Source organism: Cololabis saira, chromosome 14, assembly GCF_033807715.1.
Source record: "Cololabis saira isolate AMF1-May2022 chromosome 14, fColSai1.1, whole genome shotgun sequence".
In the NCBI taxonomy this organism is placed as follows: domain Eukaryota; kingdom Metazoa; phylum Chordata; class Actinopteri; order Beloniformes; family Belonidae; genus Cololabis; species Cololabis saira.
In genome coordinates this window covers 32322245-32344952 of record NC_084600.1, presented here as the reverse complement: position 1 = coordinate 32344952, position 22708 = coordinate 32322245, and the positions used below count along the sequence as shown (strand labels likewise).

Genomic DNA, 22708 nt, shown 5'->3' with positions numbered 1-22708 from the left:
CAACACTTAAATTGAGGATGTTTGGACAGATGTGATCAGAATGAATAAAGACTTAATAATTAGCATGATAGGTTAAAGGTTAAAGTTCATGCCTATGCCTTCCCAGCAGACACTTCATATGAGATCCCCAGAGAAGAGCTGTAACGCTTTAATCAAATTAACTCACGGATGATTAACTAACTCTCTTTTTGAGGTCATGACATCAGGCTCCACCTGAGCGAGTCGCTGTACCTGCCACGTGTCGGCACCGACAGGATCGTCGGGTGTTTGCGTGCGTCTTTCAGGTCCAGTTTCCCCGGTTTGGCGGTGCAGCGAGGGCTGAGCCGCTGCTGTGGGAATAAACTTCACAGCAAAACAACCTGCTGCACCTCAACACGCCTCAATGCGTCGCCAGCTGCTCCCGAAGCTTCTCAGGAAGATAAACGCGTCTCAGCGGCAAATGTGCCTGCAGTGGGACGGACGGACGGCAGCTCAAACAAACAGATGACATGTTTAGCATGAGAAAGCGAAAATGTTCAGCACTTTATAAACCACAGGTGTGCTGATAAATCTATTTTTATCATTTCCTCAAACATCTAACAAGAAACTACGTGAGATCAGAACCGTTCACAGCAGAATACGCTGAAACCCACGGTTTTCTCTGAAACTAACGAGTCAGACATTCGTGAAAATAAAATATTATTGATCTTGTTTTAAACATAATTTACTCATCGAATTAGGGATGGGCGGTATGGACTAAAAAATGTATCACGATAATTTCTGGCATTTATCCCGATAACAATAAAAATGACGATAAAAAAAATACCAATTCAACTCCACCTTTTTAACTCTTTCTTTCGGGCTCATCTTTCTTTCTTTCTTTCTTTCTTTCTTTCTTTCTTTCTGGCTCATATCTATTTTTCTTTCTTTCTTTCAGGCTCATATCTATTTTTCTTTCTTTCTTTCTTTCTTTCTTTCTTTCTTTCTTTCTTTCTTTCTTTCTTTCTTTCTTTCTTTCTTTCTTTCTTTCTTTCTTTCTTTCTTTCTTTCTTTCTTTCTTTCTTTCTTTCTTTCTTTCTTTCTTTCTTTCTTTCTTTCTTTCTTTCTTTCTTTCTTTCTTTCTTTCTTTCTTTCGGGCTCATCTTTCTTTCTTTCTTTCTTTCAAGCTCATCTTCTCTTGTCGCGAAACTAATCGCCCCCTTGGGGACAAATAAAGTCATTGAGTGATTGATTGATTGATCTTTCTTTCTTTCTTTCTTTCAGGCTCATCTTTCTTTCTTTCTCTCTTTCTGTCTCATTTCCTTCCTTCCTTCCTTCCTTCCTTCACGTACGTTGTGCGTGGATTTAACGCAGAACCATAAATCGGCTTTACACAAAAACGTCATCAATGGGAATTTATCGTTTTTACCGCGAGATGACAAATTCTTATCGTGGGGAATTTCTTTGACGGTTTATCGTGAACGGTAAAATATCGCCCATTCCTACATCGAATCCGCTTTTATATTCAACAAGGACACGTCCATTATGCAACACAAACATATCAATACATTGTTAAAACGAGCAACAATACCCAGAGGTCCAGATTTGATCTCTTTACTAAAAGGATGTGGTTTCAAGTCACCGCCTAAACCCTGGTAGAAAAGGCCCCGTCCCCTTAGTTACAGTTACTAAGTCAGATAATTCATCAGTGTCGTATACAGTTTTTCTCACTGGTGACGGGAAACTGTCCCAAGATGATTCAGACTAATTTTGGAGGATTCGTGGAGGAACATTCAGATGGACTTAAACGTGTCACGGACAAAATCTAGAGATCTAAATATAGATCCGGTTAGTGGCAAGGTAAAACTGGAGGTGAGGGTTTGCAGATCACAAGCGGAAGTCACATCTCTCTCACACTATCAGCTCAAGCCAAAGGAACTCTGAGTAAGAATGTGGTTGAGCTGGGCCGGCATGAACGCAGCAATTGATCTCGGGCGTCCACCACATGTCAAACATGTAGTAAAAAAAAAGAAAAAGAAAACGCTAATTCTTACAATCTTCTACTTGTTTCTGTGCTGTAAGAAGTTTACGTGATTTGAACTTGTTACTAACCCTCCAGATGGAAGCAACGTCTGTCGAGGGGAACTGTGTTTTATTAATCCACGCCTAAACCCTTAGAGGTTGTCGGCTGTTACGATTCCTTAAAAACACGTTTGACGTTGCAGTTTTCTGTTCTTCATTCATCCGTGACGCACCTCGAGTGTCCGCAGTTGACATTTGCGTTTGGACACATGAATACAGGATATGTAGTCAAATGTGGCGCAAGTGGAAGCGAAATATCGATGAGAGTAAGTGTTCAGTAGGAATGGGAGATATTTTACCGTTCACGATAAACCGTCAAAAAAATTCCCCACGGTAAGAATTTGTATCTCACGGTAAAAATGATAAATTGAGGAGAAAGAAAGAAAGAAAGAAAGAAAGAAAGAAAGAAAGAAAGAAAGAAAGAAAGAAAGAAAGAAAGAAAGAAAGAAAGAAAGAAAGAAAGAAAGAAAGAAAGAAAGAAAGAAAGAAAGAAAGAAAGAAAGAAAGAAAGAAAGAAAGAAAGAAAGAAAGAAAGAAAGAAAGAAAGAAAGAAAGAAAGAAAGAAAGAAAGATAGATAGATAGATAGATAGATAGATATGAGCCTGAGAGAAAGAAAGAAAGAAAGAAAGAAAGAAGGAAAGAAAGAAAGAAATATTTCCCGTTGATGTAACGTTTTGTATCGCCATTTTTATCGTTATCGGGATAAATGCCAGAAATTATCGTGATACATTTTTTAGTCCAAACCGCCCATCCCTAGTGTTCAGGCAAAACCCAAAAAAAGGTGCGACATCCTGTTTTTAAAAGAGAATTTCTTCTAAACATCCAGCCAAGAGGCGGGACTCCCCAGTGAAGGAAGGACATCATTATTTAAATTTAACATCAATAAAAGATTTCAAGGCCGCTGGAGCAGGACGCTGTCATCCAACAAAGCTAAAACACAGTTTTCTAACTTCCTGTCAAAGGTCTGAGCTGCTGTCGACTGAATTTCCTCATGTTGGTTGGACTGCTTCTCCTCTACATTTCCTCTGCCGCCCTGCAAACACTCATCTTCAACGGGCCGACTGCCTTCAAGCTCCACATTGAAAACTTCTCGGCATCAGCATCTTCAGCTTAATAAAGTGAAAATAAAAGCGCAAAAGTGTGAAGGTTAACTCCAACCACACCGCTCAGACCTCGTTTTCTGGATCTTGCTTTGACAGTGTGGTCCCTTCTTGCAGCTTTGGTCCGACCAGGGTGTTTTCTAAACACGGTGACACTTAGATGGAACTGAACTTCGGGGTTTTCAGGTTTCGACCACAGCCTGAACCCTCAGCTGCTGAATTATATGCAAGAAAACAGTCTGCAGGATCAAAGTCACCATCGTCTGAGAGCAACGCCACATGAAGAATCACACGTGGTCCTTATCGGACTGAGATGAAAATCATTGACACGTATCACACCGTTTCTTTATCTACTGAAACAATCTCAGACCAAATGCAGAAGTGTACTGTTAATGTGCTGCGGGAAATTACAACAGAGCCTGATGGGTTATTGGTGACGTTCGACACTCATGAAAATAAACTGCAACTTCAAACAATCATTTTAACACGTGAAATCAGCAGACGCTGAAGCTATTAATACACCGAATAATCAAGTGTTAGAGATCTGGTTTTGATCAATAATAATAGAACCAGTAGCTACTAAAAGAAGCTGTGATGAGCAGTTTATTGGCATCTTAAAACAGTCCAAATTAACAAGCAACCAAAAACAGATCCTGACTGTTCTGCTAAGATTTATTTGACAAATACAACTCACTTTAATTAACCCGAACCAACCAAACATACCACGGGCCTGAAATTAATCCCCCAGTGTTCGATGTAGTGGTTCCCTGCTTTATTCAGATACTGTGTTGTGTACTTCCTCTTCGTCCTCGTCTCCTCTTCACATACATGACACCCTGCTGCTTTGCTGAACCTCAACGATTCTTTCAAACGAAACTCGCAGATCCGACTTCTTCCTCTTTGAGCTTTATCAGCAGATTTCTTTTTCTGGCCCCTTTTCTCTCATTTTTAAAAAAGGTACCCTCGGCAGAGTGATTTTAAACGAGTCTTATCACAATTTCTGTGTGTCATGATACAACAACCCCCCCCCCCGACCTAGAGCAGATAGTGAGACTGAGCTTGTACATGAAGAAGCAGCAGCAGCAGCTCTCGTCACATCTGTTGCTACGGTAACAGGAGAGAACTTGTTCTCCACCCCATCTCTCGCCTCATCTGCATCTCGCAGTCTTTATTTCCGATGTAGAGAACATCTACAGGGGACCGAGGTCCAGGCTTAAAAAGACAGCCTCATGTAGAATCAATCCAGTCTGTCAATGACACCCAAAGACTGAATCACTGGACATTGTGATGTCATCCATGGGTTTCTGAAGATGCTTCTCATTCCTCATTTGGCTTGTGTCATGCCACAGCGCCATGCTGCTAATAGGCTGAGTGAAAGGGTCTAGAAACGGACTCAAACCCGCCCACCGCAACATCAATCACAGTTAGCTGTTTTAGCTTTGCTCACTCGGTTTGTGCTAACCTATGAGGCTAATTTGTATTACAATAAAATTAATACAAGTTAGGGCTGGGCGATATATCAAGATTTTAATATATATCGATATATTTTCAAACGTGATATGGTACGAGACAATATCGTTTATATCGATTATTAAAAAAAAAAAAAAAAAAAAAAAAAAATTATGATTTTTGATATAGCTTTGTGACAAATTGACTTGAATGTTTTATTTGAGATTTGCCCAAATGTTTTATTTGCACAACTGTCAACCTCAGTGGAAAAGTCTGCCTGTTACTGTCTACATTGTATTAATTGCACAGTGTATTTTAATTTAATTGTTATGCAGGAAAGGGATATTTGTTTTATTTTATTCAAGAAGCATTTTTATTCTATATATGCAGGCAGTTTATTTTTATTTCATTTGTTTTATACATTTTGATATTGTGCAGACCTCTGTTAATAAAGGTACCTGTGTGACATTTGGCACGAGGCTTTGTATTAAAACTGTTTTTTTAAGGGTTTGCCTCAGAAAAAAATGAAGCTAACAGAGATGCTATGCTATAATGCTTTGGGGGAAACCCCAATTATGGCACAGAAAAAATATCGATATATCGAGTATCGCCATTCAGCTAGAAAATATTGAGATATGACTTTTGGTCCATATCGCCCAGCCCTAATACAAGTACTGAAATTACATCTGAAACAAGTCCTGACAGAGCAAAACCAGGACCAGCAGAGCTTCACAGGGACCCCCCATCCCTCCATTCGCTGCTCGCAGTTCATCAGGCCGCTGCTACAGAGACCGTCTAAACGGTGCACGTGAAGCTAGTAGTGATTAACATTAGCTAATTGTGGCTCTAACTACTTAACAAAGTCTGTTTCTATGTAACAATTGTGATTAAATACGTTTAGATAACGTTAGCAGAGTTAAAATAACTGTTTAGATTTCTTTAGAACAAATATAAACGTCTTTGTTGATCTTCTAGACTTTAACAGTTTAAATCTGTTTAGTTTGGATGTAGGAAATAAAATAAAACTCCATCATCCAGTCTCTGACCTGGAATCAGTAGTACAAGAACTACAGAGACACCGGTTTTAAATAAACGCCATAAAACAGATGAGTGTTCAGGATCTTTAATGTTTTTCTTTGAAGCTGAAAACTACAGATGTCTGAGTTCTGGTCCCTGTGGAACTGTTACTCAACAGCCTGTGGCTCATCAGGGTTTGAGGGGCAGGGCTAACTGATAGGTCAGTTGAAGGATGATGTACTCTATCCCAAACAAGTTCAGTAAGTGAAAGGGATGTTTGAGAGCGCACAGACACACACACACACACACACACACAACTATGATATACTTTCACCTTTATCTTCCGAGACAGATGTTTATTCAACTGGAGTCGGAGCCGCTTTGCCAGAAAACACAATCTGATCCCAGCTGCCTGAAACAGTCCTGGTCCAAAGTTAACAACAATGCCTCAAAGAATTAAGATTTCCACAACATTTCTTCTGAAAGTATCTTCAGAAAATCTTAACAAAAAGAAAAACTCCAAACAGTCCCATTCCTCTGATAAACTGACCTTTGCTCTTCAACGCTTCAGCATCCCATCACAAACTCCGACTCCAAAGATCCCACCGCCAACGTTGTTTACTCAGAGACGGGAACATCATTACAAGAGCCGGTCATTAATTTAAATGTTGTTAACGTAACAGACGGTCACAGCCTCCAGCTGGATATTTTACACACTGAACCAGCCTCCAGCTGGATATTTTACACACTGAACCTCTCCGGGTCGGCCTGAGTCGAGTAAATGTTCGCTGGCAGCAGCTTTTCTGCTTGACGTAGGACGTTTACATCCTCCCACACAAGCAGCGTTTTCAGAAATTCATCTGCCATTTTATGTGTCAGTATAAACACAGAAGACGAGGAGCTGCCACGTCCTTCAGTACCACTCCTCTCCACTTCTTTAGATGCTCCTATTGGCTCAGCTGAGGTGTCAATCAAAAGCTATGGAGTTCCAGCGGAGAAGTGCCTCTCTTTGACTAAATATGTTCCTAGACAGGATCGTCAGGACTTTCGTCACAGATTACTTACCAGAAGTATTTCATAGATTGTCGTGTCTTGAAACACTTCACATAAGAGGATGACTTATGCGTTTATTTCCGGTTGAAGTTAATCTGAATTCCTAGAAATCTGGACATCGAACATACAATTTACAATGCTGATTGTTATCTTTTTGACTGATGTGTTGGTTTCTTGTGTCCTCTTCATACGATATTAAAGTCTAACACTTACAAATGATGATGGAAGCGTTTAACCTAAGCATTTACCGAATCCAATTTCTTCCCTGAAATGACATATTTAATTTGAAATGACTTTATCTTGGAAACCACATGTATTTGAATCTGTTTGGTGTTAAAACACAAGAGATTCCAGCGGAAGTGTAGAATGAAGTATAAATACCATCAGATCAGAGTAAATGACGATAAACACCAGAATTCTGAGTAAATCTTCCACTTTTGGAGCTCAAATCTCAGATTTATGTTTTTAAAACCAAAACGCTCTAGAAATCTGTCTAGAACATCTCACCATCTACTGGATCTGGACTGATGTTCCTGATGAGGAACAGACTTTTAAAAGGTTTTTAAAGACGAATGTTTAGACGGACTCTTGTTACATTTAGTCATACCTGTGTTGTTGAGGGTTTTTTTTCAGCTAAAAAACTATAAAACTGCTTTGATTTTATGTAAATGTCACTAAACCTCTCAACTCCCTTCAAACAGTGACGTCTGCAGGGTGTTATAGCCCCTACATGTGGAGCAGCTGCTGAGCTGTGGGTGTTTAAGGACCGATCTCAGGAAGACCTGGATGATTGACACCTCTGGAATGGTCTCAGACTCATCGGGAATGATTCACTCCAACAAAGAGAACTTGTGTGTCCTGAAGATAAAGAGTCACAATTATTCTAATCTGAGAGACTTTACACGAGTCAAGTGGAGTGTTGAACTTAAATATGATTTATGATGGAAAACCACCAAACAAAAGACTGAATTCAGAGCTAGACCGAAGAGAGTTAAGTTGCTTTTTTGCTCTTCTTCTAACTCTTCTACAACTCAGGTAAATTATTTGGGGAAAGTATCTGACAATGATGTTTCTGACAGATATTCCAACTGCTATTTGATTTGTGATTTAAAGTTTGACAGTCAAGCGTCAGCTCGATATTCACTTTATAACTTTAAAAACGACTGCAACATTACCAGAGCAGCACGTCTGTTCACAGCCGCCGTACTGCTGCTTTTACAGATGTTGCCACATGTTCACTGCATGAATAATGTCAGGCTTCGGCATTTAAAATTGTTATTTTAATTCTTAGTCCTGGCTTTAAGACGACAGCAGGCGAGTGTTTGTAGCAGCTGGTCGCTGGTTTCCTGCGGCGCGCTGCATCCTCATCTTTTGACAATAAACAATCTGTGTTGGAGTGGCAGGGCTAACTGACAGGTCAGTTTAGGTAAAGGCTGTGTTTACAAGGTTTCAGCTGCCTTTTTGACCCCGTTGGTTTGGTGCTTTTCTTGAGCGTACCGCACCATGCTTAATGTGGTTAAAAATGACTTAAATGAGAGTGATTTTCACCAGGAAAATGTAAGAAATAAAGAAATAATTGGCAAAAATCAGCCAACAGTTTCAAGAGTTGACTTTGCATCAGCTGAAGGACAGGAGTTCGTGCTGCACCCAACAACGTCACGCAGGAAACTCCAAACGACGGACTGAAAGCATCAGAGCTGGGATCACTTCAGGCTCAAAACCAAAAACATGTGAAAATAAAAATAAATAAATCTGTGTGGGTTCATCTTTGAATGACAACACTTTGATGTCTCCAATTTCCTACAGAGCAGAAAAAGGATAATCCTCAAATGTGCAACATCCAGGACGGCAGCAGCAGGTCGGCGGCGACGACGACCACGTAAAACCATGACACACCGCTGCTGCGTGTCAGAGTCTGATCAAGTTCAAAGACGAGGCAGGAGCTCCTCGTTAACACGCCTCCATGTTTGCAGGACGTTTCCTCTCCTCCCTGTTGCCCACCAGTTTCCTAACAGGAAGTAGCGGCGCAGGAAGTGGAGAACAGCTCGCTGGTAATGTTAGGAGGGTCAGATCTCTGATTTCTGATTACAGACTCTAGTTCAACTGTCAAAGAAAACTGCAGAGACATTCAGCACGTGCAGAAAACACTGCAAACTGACCAACCCGTCAAATCCAAGAAAAAACACACGTACAGGATGCACATGTAAATGGCGCAAGACTGAAGCCGAGTCAGCACTTTAAAACTCACGATCATCACTTTAAACAAGCAAGAGCAAACTTTCAAAAACAAAAAAGGGCCACATCGCACCGTTGAACATTAACTCCCCCAGCAGGTACAAGCAAAATAAAGACGGTGACCATTTTTAAGAATGAACCACTAAAAAGGACAAAGCCTGAGCAGATCCAGGTGATGCACGGACAGGTGCATCTGCAGAATTCAGTATTTTTGATATTTACATTTAATTTTGAGTCATAGTCAGTTCAAAACCCACAGCTTATTGACTGTTACTGTTTCCGTTCTTTAATTGTGGATGACTTTGGCACTGAGCATCGCCCCTCCATCCACCTCAACCTCATGTCTTATTTTTAAATGTCTCGCCCACGGGAGAGAGAAGAGAAAACAGTCCAAACATGTTGGCCAGACAAAAGTCTGCATCATCAGTCTGCCCATTTGAATTTCTACAAATCAGTTTCAGACACAGACAACCCGGTGGACCTCCGACCCTTGTCCAAGACCTGGAGCAGAACAGCAAAGTGCTGGTTTCTTCTTTGCAAAAGGTTTAGGTGTGTTTAAACCAGTGCTTTAAGTGGGCTGGTACGGAGCGGTACGCAGTACCGGCACTTCTAAATTGTACCCATCAGCGTACCGGAAATGATTTACAGTGCGCGGCGCGTACCGGTACTGTTCTTCCCAGATTCCCCATCAGTCAGTAACTCCCCCCGATCTCCCCAAAGTCTACAGGTTGGATTTGTTGATTAAGGTGTTTTGATGCTCAAAGCTTGCCGTACAGACGTAAAGGCGCGCTTGGCCAACCCGCGGCTCGCGAGCCGCATGCGGCTCTTTGGCCGGTGTCATGCGGCTCTTGCAACTTTATTTGATAGGTGTGGTGAAAGACACTCGTAGGAAGTGGGTGCAAAATATGCCGCGACTGGAATCGAACCCGCGTTCGCTGTACGCAAGTCGCCTGCTCATCCCGTTGAGCTACACGGGTGCGCTTGTGGTTGTGACGGAAATTACTTGGAGGGACAAAATGCACGGCCAAACGGAATATGAAGGTAAACACAGGAGGTTTTTAACAGAGTGGGAGAGTTTAATATATATATTAGGGCTGTTCGATTAATCGATTTTAAATCGTAATCGCGATTATGTAATTAGAACGATGTTAAAACATGAACATCGTAAAATCGATTTTTCCCTTTTTTTTTTTTTTTTTTTTACCTTGTCTGCACACATATTAATGATTGATACCATATTAATGATTGATGGAAATACCTCTCAATACCTGCGACAAGTGCCCCATTACACACCTCTACCTCCTTCATGGGTTGCATTATTATTTAGCATGCAAAGACCCAGTTTAGTTTAATTAGAAAATGTCTTGTTTTATTTAATTGGAAATATAACTTACTGTATGTTTGCAAGTGCTGATTTTTTTTTCCAGAGATAAAACTTTATATTTTATTATATTTTTTAAAACTTTTTTTCAACTTATTTTACAGAGTTTTGCACTTTATTCATTCATTTTTGGTTTAATAAGAGCAAAGTTTGCACTTAAAGCCCAATGGGGCAAATGTTCAATAAAAAAACAGCATATTTGAAATCATTTCTTTGCCTTTTGTCAATTCACAAAATAATCGTAATCGAAAATTGGATTTTGAGAGAAAAAAATCGAGATTTTATTTTTGGGCAAAATCGAACAGCCCTAATATATAAATATATTATATATATATATATATATATATATATATATATATATATATATATATATATATATATATATATACACACAAATTTACATAGTCCCATATTTGTATGACTGGAGGGGGAGAGTGTACCGGCACTTATTTTTTCCCACTTAAAGCACTGGTTTAAACTCTGTGCTCCCAGAAAGCAGCAAAGATGTGACCAGAGGCCAAGAACACGAGTTGGAGAGCAAACGCAGCAGGTAAAAGTAGAAAAAAAGAGGCCTTGAAAGCATCAGATGCATTCACGAACCTCCAGAGCCTAAATAACAGCGAGAGGCGTTTCCTCCGTTTCCCCCAGAAAAACCTCTTGCTTCTCACGGGGGGACATTTTCTCGCAGCTTCAAACAAAAAAAACACATCTGCAGATGTTCAGCTCGATCCTCGCTGGGTTTCAGCAGCTGGATCAACCCAGATGATGGAAATGGGTCATTTAATTAATAAATAAATAAATAAATAAAAACGTTCAGTTTGCTGTCAACGAGTGTTTACGAGAGTGGTGGAGGGATGATGTCCCTACGCGTGGATCCCGCCCACCGCCGTGCGTGTGGAGCTCCGTGGGAATCCCGTCCAAACACGGAGACCCACAATAAACAGCCGCAGTTACATCGACGCAGAGCCTACGCCGTAGGTTACGCGGCGACGCGCACCGTACGGTGCGCGTCGCCGCGTAACCTACGGCATAGGCTCTGCGTCGATGTAACGCAGCCTGTAGCCGGTTGAGCGAGGCGGGCTGGTGGACGGCAGGAGCCGGGGAGGGAGGGCGCTAACCCCGCCCTGCGCGGCTAGCGGCTCCGGCGGCCACCGAGCTGCTGGTTGTCGCGGCCGGGAGCTCCATGGTGAGCCCAGTGATGAGCTCCGAGAGGGGCCCTGGTCCCCCCCCCCTAATAAAGTGGTACCAGCCCCCGTCCCCCCCGTCCCCCCCGTCTCCTCCTCCAGCGTCAACGGGGAGCGGTGCTAACTAGCCGCTAGCGCCTCCGTCCTACCTGGTGCCCGCCTTGTCCCCCATCTCCTCGGCTAGGCGGACGGCAGCAGGGTCCCCTGCAAAATGAGGCCGGGCTCGGTGGTGTCTCGACTCCGGGGAAAGCAGGGGGGGTGACGGAGCGGTGCAGGCGGCTCGGCTCGCAGCTCCGTCCGCAGCTCCGCACTGATCTGGCTGGTATGCTAATGTGGCGGAGAGAGCGCCGCCTCGCTTCCGCAGCGCTGCCTCTCAGGGTTGCTATGCCTGCGAGGACCGCCGGGGTCTGACAGCTTCTGCTGCTTTGACAAAAAATAATACCTAATGGGTTTTTTTTTTTTTTTTTTTTTAGTTTATTTATTTGCTAGGACGGAGTATTAGGGCCAAACTAAGACAAAAAAAAAAATGGAAATTACGAGAATAAAGTCGTAAAATTACGAGAATAAAGTCGTAAAATTACGAGAATAAAGTCGTATTATTAAGAGAATAAAGTCGTAAAATTACGAGAATAAAGTCGTATTATTAAGAGAATAAAGTCGTAACATTACGAAAATAAAGTCATAAAATTACGAGAATAAAGTCGTATTATTAGGAGAATAAAGTCGTAACATTACGAGAATAAAGTCGTAAAATTACGAGAATAAAGTCGTATTATTAAGAGAATAAAGTCGTAACATTACGAGAATAAAGTTTTAAAATTACGAGAATAAAGTCGTAATATTTTGAGAATAAAGTCGTAATATTACGAAAATAAAGTCGTAAAATTACGAGAATAAAGTCGTATTATTAAGAGAATAAAGTCGTAACATTACGAGAATAAAGTCGTAAAATTACGAGAATAAAGTCGTATTATTAAGAGAATAAAGTCGTAACATTACGAGAATAAAGTCGTATTATTAAGAGAATAAAGTCGTAACATTACGAGAATAAAGTCGTAAAATTACGAGAATAAAGTCGTATTATTAAGAGAATAAAGTCGTAACATTACGAGAATAAAGTCGTAAAATTACGAGAATAAAGTCGTATTATTAAGAGAATAAAGTCGTAACATTACGAGAATAAAGTCGTAAAATTACGTGAATAAAGTCGTAATATTTTGAGAATAAAGTCGTAATATTACGAAAATAAAGTTGTAAAATTACGAGAATAAAGTCGTATTATTAAGAGAATAAAGTCGTAACATTACGAGAATAAAGTCGTATTATTAAGAGAATAAAGTCGTAACATTACGAGAATAAAGTCGTAAAATTACGAGAATAAAGTCGTATTATTAAGAGAATAAAGTCGTAAAATTACGAGAATAAAGTCGTATTATTAAGAGAATAAAGTCGTAACATTACGAGAATAAAGTCGTAAAATTACGTGAATAAAGTCGTAATATTTTGAGAATAAAGTCGTAATATTACGAAAATAAAGTTGTAAAATTACGAGAATAAAGTCGTAAAATTACAAGAATAAAGTCGTAATATTTTGAGAATAAAGTCGTAATATTAAGAAAATAAAGTCGTAATATTAAATATATTATAAATATATAAATATAACTTTACAAGATGCTCAATATTCCTCATTTTAACACAGGGAGAAGATGCTCTTCCTGTTAGAGTTCTCATAAATTACGACTTTATTCTCATAAATTATATTCACATAATATTACGACTTTATTCTCATAATATTACGACTATTCTCATAAATTACGACTTTATTCTCGTAATGTTACGACTTTATTCTCTTAATATTACGACTTTATTCTCGTAATGTTACGACTATTCTCGTAACATTACGACTTTATTCTCATAAATTATATTCACATAATATTACGACTTTATTCTCATAAATTACGACTCTATTCTCGTAATGTTACGACTTTATTCTCATAAATTATATTCACATAATATTACGACTTTATTCTCATAAATTACGACTTTATTCTCGTAATGTTACGACTTTATTCTCGTAATGTTACGACTTTATTCTCTTAATAATACGACTTTATTCTCGTAATGTTACGACTTTATTCTCGTAATATTACGACTTTATTCTCATAAATTACGACTTTATTCTCATAATGTTACGACTTTATTCTCGTAATATTACGACTTTATTCTATTATTACTTTATTCTTGTAATGTTACAACTTTATTCTCGTAATGTTACGACTATTCTCGTAACATTACGACTTTATTCTCATAAATTATATTCACATAATATGACGACTTTATTCTCATAAATTACGACTTTATTCTCGTAATGTTACGACTTTATTCTCTTAATAATACGACTTTATTCTCGTAATGTTACGACTTTATTCTCGTAATATTACAACTTTATTCTCGTAATATTACGACTTTATTCTCATAATATTACGACTTTATTCTATTACGACTTTATTCTCGCAACATTACGACTTTATTCTATTATTACTTTATTCTTGTAATGTTACGACTTTATTCTCTTAATATTACGACTTTATTCTCGTAATGTTACGACTTTATTCTCGTAATGTTACGACTATTCTCGTAACATTACGACTTTATTCTCATAAATTATATTCACATAATATTACGACTTTATTCTCATAATATTACGACTTTATTCTCATAAATTACGACTTTATTCTCGTAATGTTACGACTTTATTCTCGTAATATTACGACTTTATTCTATTATTACTTTATTCTTGTAATGTTACGACTTTATTCTCTTAATATTACGACTTTATTCTCGTAATGTTACGACTTTATTCTCGTAATGTTACGACTATTCTCGTAACATTACGACTTTATTTGTCATAAATCATATTCACATAATATTACGACTTTATTCTCATAAATTACGACTTTATTCTCGTAATGTTACGACTTTATTCTCGTAATGTTACGACTTTATTCTCGTAATGTTACGACTTTATTCTCTTAATTATACGACTTTATTCTCGTAATGTTACGACTTTATTCTCGTAATATTACGACTTTATTCTCATAATATTACGACTTTATTCTATTACGACTTTATTCTCGCAACATTACGACTTTATTCTATTATTACTTTATTCTTGTAATGTTACGACTTTATTCTCTTAATATTACGACTTTATTCTCGTAATGTTACGACTATTCTCGTAACATTACGACTTTATTCTCATAAATTATATTCACATAATATTACGACTTTATTCTCATAATATTACGACTTTATTCTCATAAATTACGACTTTATTCTCATAAATTACGACTTTATTCTCGTAATATTACGACTTTATTCTATTATTACTTTATTCTTGTAATGTTACGACTTTATTCTCTTAATATTATTACTTTATTCTTGTAATGTTACGACTTTATTCTCGTAATGTTACGACTTTATTCTCGTAATGTTACGACTTTATTCTCTTAATAATACGACTTTATTCTCGTAATGTTACGACTTTATTCTCGTAATATTACGACTTTATTCTCGTAATATTACGACTTTATTCTCATAATATTACGACTTTATTCTATTACGACTTTATTCTCGCAACATTACGACTTTATTCTCATTATATTACGACTTTATTCTCGTAATTTCCAATTTTTTTTTGTCTTAGTTTGGTCCTAATACTCCGTCGTAATTTGCACATATTAAAAAGAATACAAAAAAATAGTGACAATACTATAATTAGTGCAGTGCAGGCGAGAGAAAAGAAACCCAAGGTGGGCTTATGAAGGATTCTCACCAGAGATAAATACAAATAATAAGTAAACAAGGTAATCAAACTTTTCTACCTGGGTGCAGATCCCGGGGGGGACGGGGGGGGACATGTCCCCCCCAATTTCTGAAAAACATGAATTGCCCCCCCAATAAAAATACCCAAAATTATTCAAAATTGAACAAATTTATTTTCAGACTTAAAGGTTGAATATGTAGAATATTTATTAAAAATATATTTCTAGACTCTGGATGAGAAGCGATCCCCCAGGACTGAGACAATGGCTCGACATTGTTGAAGAAATATACGCCATGGAAAAATTTACTTTTTGTTTGAGAATTAGAGGAAGGGATTTTGCTCAAAAGTGGCAAAAATGGTCTACATTTAAGGTCAAATCCCAGCCATGCCCTTAAAGAAGGGAAAGAAAAGAATGGCAAAATATTACATCTCCCCCAGGTAGTTATGTTATGATTGTTACTATCATTTTTTATTTTTATTATTATTATTATATTTTTTTTCTCTTTCCTTTTTGTGTAACTTGAAAAAGACAAAATAAAAAGTATAAAAAATATATATATATATATATATTTCTAAAAAATGAATACATCCACCACGGTGCGTTTTGAGGTGTACAGAATGAAAGTATTGCTACTCCATACATTTTTTTTTTTTAGTCTGAATTAATATTAATATAATAATAAACATTTTTGACGGGTTCGACAATTACTTTTTGTCAACGTTCTGTTTACATTCGTACCTGCCCGTACTTGTACTTGTTTAGGGCTCCATATTTCATCCATACATTTGATCTTGCATAAAGTAGTCCCATAGAATAAAAGGAAGACGGTGAGAAGAATTTGAGATGAGTAGACACTACATGCCCAAAACCCTTAAAATTATGATTTACGAATATAACAGTTAATTAAGCAGTGACACAGACTGTTGGCTGTTTAGGACAAATAAATAAGAAAGGTAAGCACAATAAATGATTCCCTGTGCAGTATTTTTTGGCGAGCCTTTACCAATGTATGGCATGGTATGAGTTGCATATTGGCAAAAAATTAAACATTAAAATCACGTTGGTGTTCCCACCAATCCTGACATCGGATCTGCACCCCTGGTTTTCTACCTTTGTAGAGCTACAATTTTACTGTGTTTTACTCCCTAGCCCACTTCCTTTCCCCCAAGTGGCCGTCATTGTAAATAGGAATGTGTTCTTAATGACCTGCCTGGTTAAATAAAGGCCAATGACTGAATGAATATCAAATAAAGCGATAGAATTGTTTTTTTTCCTCTTTGTATCGTATAATGTTCACAAAGTGTAATGCAATTCATGTCATGGGTAGTGTATTTTGAAGGATCAGATACTCAACATCCCATATTATCAATTTTACATGGTGCAAGAAATGATTGGCGGGCAATCAAACTTTGAAAATCGACTGTGCGCATGCGCAGAACCACAAAGTAGCATTTCTCGACAGGTAGCAAGGATCGGCAGAACACCGGCGGTGTTTCACCGCGCTTCTGAGGACTGGGGCTCCCGGGGAGCACCGTTTGAGGGATAATAAGCCCCAACGGTGTGTATTCAGGCTAATGATACTAGAGACAAAAATGAAAACTGACACCAAAGATGAGCTTTTGCAGAAACACGTGTGTGTGTGTGTGTGTGTGTGTGTGTGTGGGGGGGGGGGGGGGGGGGGGGGTGCGCAGATTGCGCAACGCGGAATCTCCATCAACATGACAACAGGACGAAACGGTAAAAACACACAACAGGATTATCTTCAGAGCAGTGCGGACTCATGGATCCGATCTGTCAAAGCAGAACTACAAGCCATGGCTTGAAACCAGCGCACATAACCTCAGGGACAGGGGGGCCTCACTGACTGCTGTACAAGAAGAACTGGACAAAAACGTCCTGTGATGTGACTCACAAGTTTCTGAAGAGTTCAATTCAAGTCAATTAAAAAAAACTTTATTTGTCCCGGGGGGAATTCAAAGGAGCTATACAAAATATTTAAGATAAGTGCAGTATATAGGAAATAAATACATTGTGTGCGTGTGTGCGTGTGTGCGTGTGTGCGTGTGTGCGTGTGTGTGTGTGTGTATGTATGTATATATATATATATATGTATGTATGTATGTATGTATGTATGTATGTATATATATATATATATATATATATATATATATATATATATATATATATATATATATATACATATTATTGGTGATAAATTTGCTTTTGTCATAACAGAAATATGAAAAAGATTTTTGGTTGTCATTACAGGTCTACGTCATGTGTGATTTTACTGGTGAAGTTTGTTTCACAAATTAGATTTTAATCAACTAAGTACACTTACAACTTACGTGGTCTTTTGTGTTCTGCTGTAAACTTTGCTGTTCTCTATTGTTTAAATTGTGTTTTTGTATTTTGATCGTTGTACGGCGACCTTGAGTGCCATGAAAGGACACCGAACAAATGAAGTGTATTTTTATATATATATATATATATATATATATATATATATATACACACACAGACACACAGAGCTATGTGCAAATAGGTACTAAATAATTAAGTGATAGTGGTGCATGGCAACAATAGAACAACAGACTACATATACTAGAGCTATATAAAAAAAGCTGAATACTGTAGAATAAAGTGACCGGAGTGCTATGATGGATAAGATATGAGAACTGGTATCAAACAGAATAAAGTGGAGTAGTGCATGAAGACCAATGTAAGCATAACAGAATAAACAACATTAGGGGATTATGGTGCAGGCATAAGGAAAAAAACAAACAAACAAAAGGAGGTAGATAACAAAGAGTGCTTTTGAAGCCTCTTTTTCCTCCGACTGCACGGCGCCATGGTGCACATGTGTAGACTGAACAGACCTGGCAGCTGGCTGGAACAAACCCACCTTATGCCAATCACAGTTAGCAGGAGCTTAGCCTGTAATGCTAATAAATATTACTTTACTTTCATTCTGATCAAATCTGCTCAAACATTCTAATTTCAAGACAAAATAACAACATCCAAAAATGAGAAGCGCCAGAGCTGTAACGGGGACTAGCAAAGCTCCAACAGGATGTGCGGTAGCTCGGGTCGTTACGCAGGTGTTGGAGCTAGGGTTGCCACCTTTCAGAAATAGAAATAAGGGACGCCTTAAAACGCTTTGATTTAAAGTTTAAAGTGCTTTAATAGCATTGAACTTGCATGACTGTATAGACAGACAACCATACTAGTAACTGAAATATCCTCCTATGCTGTGTATGTCCACATCAGCCAAGATGTATAATATAGCTACAGGTGATAATTCAACTAGAATATGGTGTATAAGTTAATTTAGTTCAATAATTCAACTAGAATATGGTGTAAAAGTTAATTTATTTCAATAATTCAACTGGAATATGGTGTAAAATTTCATTTATTTCAATAATTCAACTAGAACATGGTGTAAAAGTTCATTTATTTCAATAATTCAACTAGAATATGGTGTAAAAGTTCATTTACACAATCAAAGATTTTGCTGGCCTTAATGTTTTCTGTGTTTTATTTTGTTCATTATTGTTAAATTTAGTATTGATGTTTGTGTGACAGACGTGTGTATGGGGCATTAATGAAAATACGGGACAAATTGCGGCCCGTATTAGTTCAATACGGGACGCAACATTTTTTTCTCAAATAAAGGACAATTCCGTATTTTACGGGACGGGTGGCAACCCTAGTTGGAGCTGTAGTTGGCAAGTCTGCTGCTGTGACCGCTGGTCCCGGTGGCTACCGAGTCCCTCATCTGATGTACGTTGGACCTGCCAACGGTTTCAACTGGACCTCTCGTGTAGATTTCGGTTCTGTGGCGACATAAATAATCTGCTGTATTGAGCCGACGTACATTAACACAAGCCGTCTGTTCTTTGGTAAACTTCATGCTCGGATCCTTCCAGACTGACCCACAACCAGTCGTGATGATTTGGCCGTAACATTAAAAACACAGTAAAAAATATTGTCTTTATTGTCTTTGTCCCCCGTTTAGTTGGCAAGGACGCGGAATCTAAGTATGGAGACCTAAACGGTTCTTTGTACCGACTATGTTCACTGTTGGTAGAGTTTAACTTGTGATTAACTAACTTTACAGAGTCAATATACGTGAGGTTTTGTTTATTCACAGTGTGGAAGGAAAACATGTTATTTCCGCAGATAAACATTGGTGTTGTGTAAGAATCTGGAGGCCGTCATAGAGCGAAGGGAGCACTTCTCAGTTCCTTTCACTAATCAGTGGGGGTCTACATCATTCTCCCTTCACGTAGCCTCTGTCTCTATGTTTTTTATTGTCGGGTTTGTCTGTGGACACGAAGAGCTTTACAATCCGCCCCACTCTCACCACAACTGGCTTTGGAGAGCATTTAACGTTATGGGAACCCTCCTGGGTGGGTGAAGTTGCTGGATGGACTGTAGTTTTGGGGTGTTTTGCTTTTTAAAAGGTTCCCCTTTTCAGTGTGTGCACGCAAGAGCCTGAAGGAGCCTAAAGGTTCCCTTGTAAGATGTTTTTCTAGACAACAAATGTATCCAGTTGTTTTATCTGAAAGGAGAATGTGCAGCCTGAGAATCTGAGTGGTTCTGACCGGGACAAAAAAAAGAAAAAAAAGATGACTCATGGGTAAAAGAGAGGCGGTGTCTGGCATTCCAGACGGATCGGAAACGACACGCCCAATCAGGAGTCATTTCCTGTTTCTGTCTTTTTGCCCCTGACGCACAGCAGGTTCCAACCAACTGGACAACTGACCTGCCTATAAGCCCCGCCCTCAAACACAGATGAGGCAATAACTGACCTATCACAAACCCCGCCTCCAAACACAGATGATCCAATGGCTGTTGAGTAACAGTTCCACAGGGACCAGAACTCAGACATCTGCAGTTTTCAGCTTCAAAACACTGAAGATCCTGAACTCTCATCTGTTCTATGGTGTATATTTAAAATCAACATCTTTGTAGTTCTTATACTACTGATTCAGGGTATCGGAGACTGAATGATGGAGTTTACTTTATTTTATTTCCTAAATCGAGAGTTAAACGTCTGTTTTGGATTAAACTGCTATCAAAGTATCACTGATTTTTAACTTTGCTAAAGTTAACTAAACATATTTAATCACAGTCGTTACGTAGAAACAGATTTTGTTAACTAGTTAGCGCCACAATGAGCTAATGTTAATTGCTACTAGCTTCACGAGTGTACCTCAGATTATGGATCCACGAGCACCGGATGGAAAGTCTCGTTAGCAGCGGCCTGATGAGTCGAGGGATTGGGGGTCCCAGCAGAGCTCTGCTGTCCCTGGTTTGGGTTCTGCTGGTCACGGCTGTTTCAGTTAGTTAACGTTAACCTCCACTAGCGTCATGAGTTCTACCGATCACCAGATGTACAGCAGAGGTGTCTTCAGTATTCACATTCATTACTCAGGTAGAAGTATAGATACTAGAGTTTAAAAATACTCCTGTAGAAGTTGAAGTATCAACTCAAGTTTTTTACTCAAGTAAAAGTATAAAAGTACTGGTTTCAAAACTACTTAAAGTATAAAAGCAAAAGTAATGTAAGGGTGGAAAAAGCCATTAAGGACAAAAGCCATTGAAAATGAATGCATCTTAGTATAATGCAAATATATTAAAGAACCATATATGTGTACTATTGAGCATTAACATGTGTTTCAGAGAGCAGGAGATATGGTGACTAGTTGCCTATAAGTATTGTAATGGTGCAAAAAGTCAAACTTCAGAGGCATGTTATCATTTATCCTAACCTTTATTGGAATGTACATCCAAGTTTAGTTGCAGGAATCTGAGGGAACGGATGTAAGAACAAAACTGGACAAGAACATCTGAAACAACCACAGCCAAATTCACTCTATCCGGATGGAGCAATTTAACTGGATAGTTTTTTTTTAAAGGCCGAAATGAAATAGAGTAACGAGGCTGTTTTTAAAATGTAAGGAGTAAAAAGTACAGATAATTGTGTGAAAATGTAAGGAGTAAAAGTAAAAAGTCGTCTGAAAAATAATTACTCCAGTGAAGTATAGAAAACCAAAATTTCTACTTAAGTAAGGTAACAAAGTATTTGTACTTCGTTACTTGACACCTCTGATGTACAGTCAGACATTGATCCGGTGATCGGTGCATTTGAGCACCACATGGTCTCCATAGTTGGATCTCACATTCATGCAAACTGTGGGCGGGTAAATCGTGTCGTACCACATCTGCTAAAATTATATAAGGTGATAAATTAATGTATAATTAGGGGTGTGGTCTTTTGATTCTGAGTTGTGAATAAAGACGCAACAGAACCTCGTCTGGTTGTGGGCAAGTTTATCTGAAGCAGGCAGCTCGAGCTGAAACTGGAGCTCTGATCGGAAATGTCAGGACAGATTTGATCAGAATGAATATCGTGATTGACAGGTGGGCATCGTCCAGGCAGTTTCAAGGTCTACTCGTTTCTCTCATTTTCAACAATGCGCTGGGCAGTACGAGGAAAACGAAGCTTCACCAGAGCTGCTCAGAGACCCGTGGATGACATCACAGGAGGTGCGTCACCGATGGTCGTGACGAGTACGTAGCCACCACCAGAACGACATCACAAATACAAGCAGCTGGAGCTGGTTTCCTCCACAGGGGACTTCCTGCTGGACTTCCTTAGAGGTGCTGGAGAAGTTCAGAGGAGCCTGCTGGTCCTGGAAAAGCTGGAGGCAGATGAACAAACTTCCTCCAAGAGCGGTGACGAAAACGTTAAAACTTTACCAGAGATCTCAAAACCGGAAGCCAGTGAATGATTAGCAGACAGAAGTTTGAGGAGAAGTGGAGCATGTCGCCGCGACTCTTGGACTACATCAGCAGAACTACGCTCACCAGGGGCCTCATTTATAAAGCTTGCATGCGCACAAAACAGGGCTTGAAAGATGCGCAAGCCACCTTCTACGCAAAGGTTGGGATTTAAAAAGAAAAAACTAACCGAAAAATGTGTGTATCTCTACGCCAACCCCAACCCTCGCGCACGAACATTTTGAAGATATGGGGAACTGGCGACGCAGGCGGTGAGGTGGTGAAATGAAGCCAGATTCATGTCATACTTTTAATGTCATCACACATCAGACTTATAGATCCATGTACACCCAAGCCGGTGTTCTGCCGAGTTGTCCTACCTCGGCAGAAAATACTACCGTTTTTGTACGATATTTCTTTTATCTCAGTTTCTTTTTATTCAAAGGCTTTTTCATGCAAATAGACTATTTAACAGCAGGAAGTGAGAAAGTGCTTCACATAGATCTATGTGTACGATGCTTTAGCGGAAGAAAAAAAAACGCCAAATCACGCTTCCACATAGATATTGGCAGGTAGGATGATTTGACAGAGGAAAATACCCCGTCAGATCACGCTTCCACATAGATAAATGT

At 38.9% G+C, this 22708-nt stretch overlaps 1 protein-coding gene across 2 annotated transcripts in view; it reads right to left on the bottom strand.

The window, feature by feature from the left end:
• LOC133459984 (arrestin red cell) overlaps positions 1–11821 on the bottom strand; it is a 37146-nt gene extending 25325 nt beyond the window's left edge. For both annotated transcript variants that reach the window (XM_061740436.1, XM_061740437.1), the window contains exon 1: positions 11610–11821. In XM_061740436.1, coding sequence (XP_061596420.1) covers positions 11610–11632 — 23 coding nt within the window. In that variant the 5' untranslated portion in view covers positions 11633–11821. The remainder of the gene's footprint in view (positions 1–11609) is intronic.
• Positions 11822–22708: the final 10887 nt, after the last annotated feature.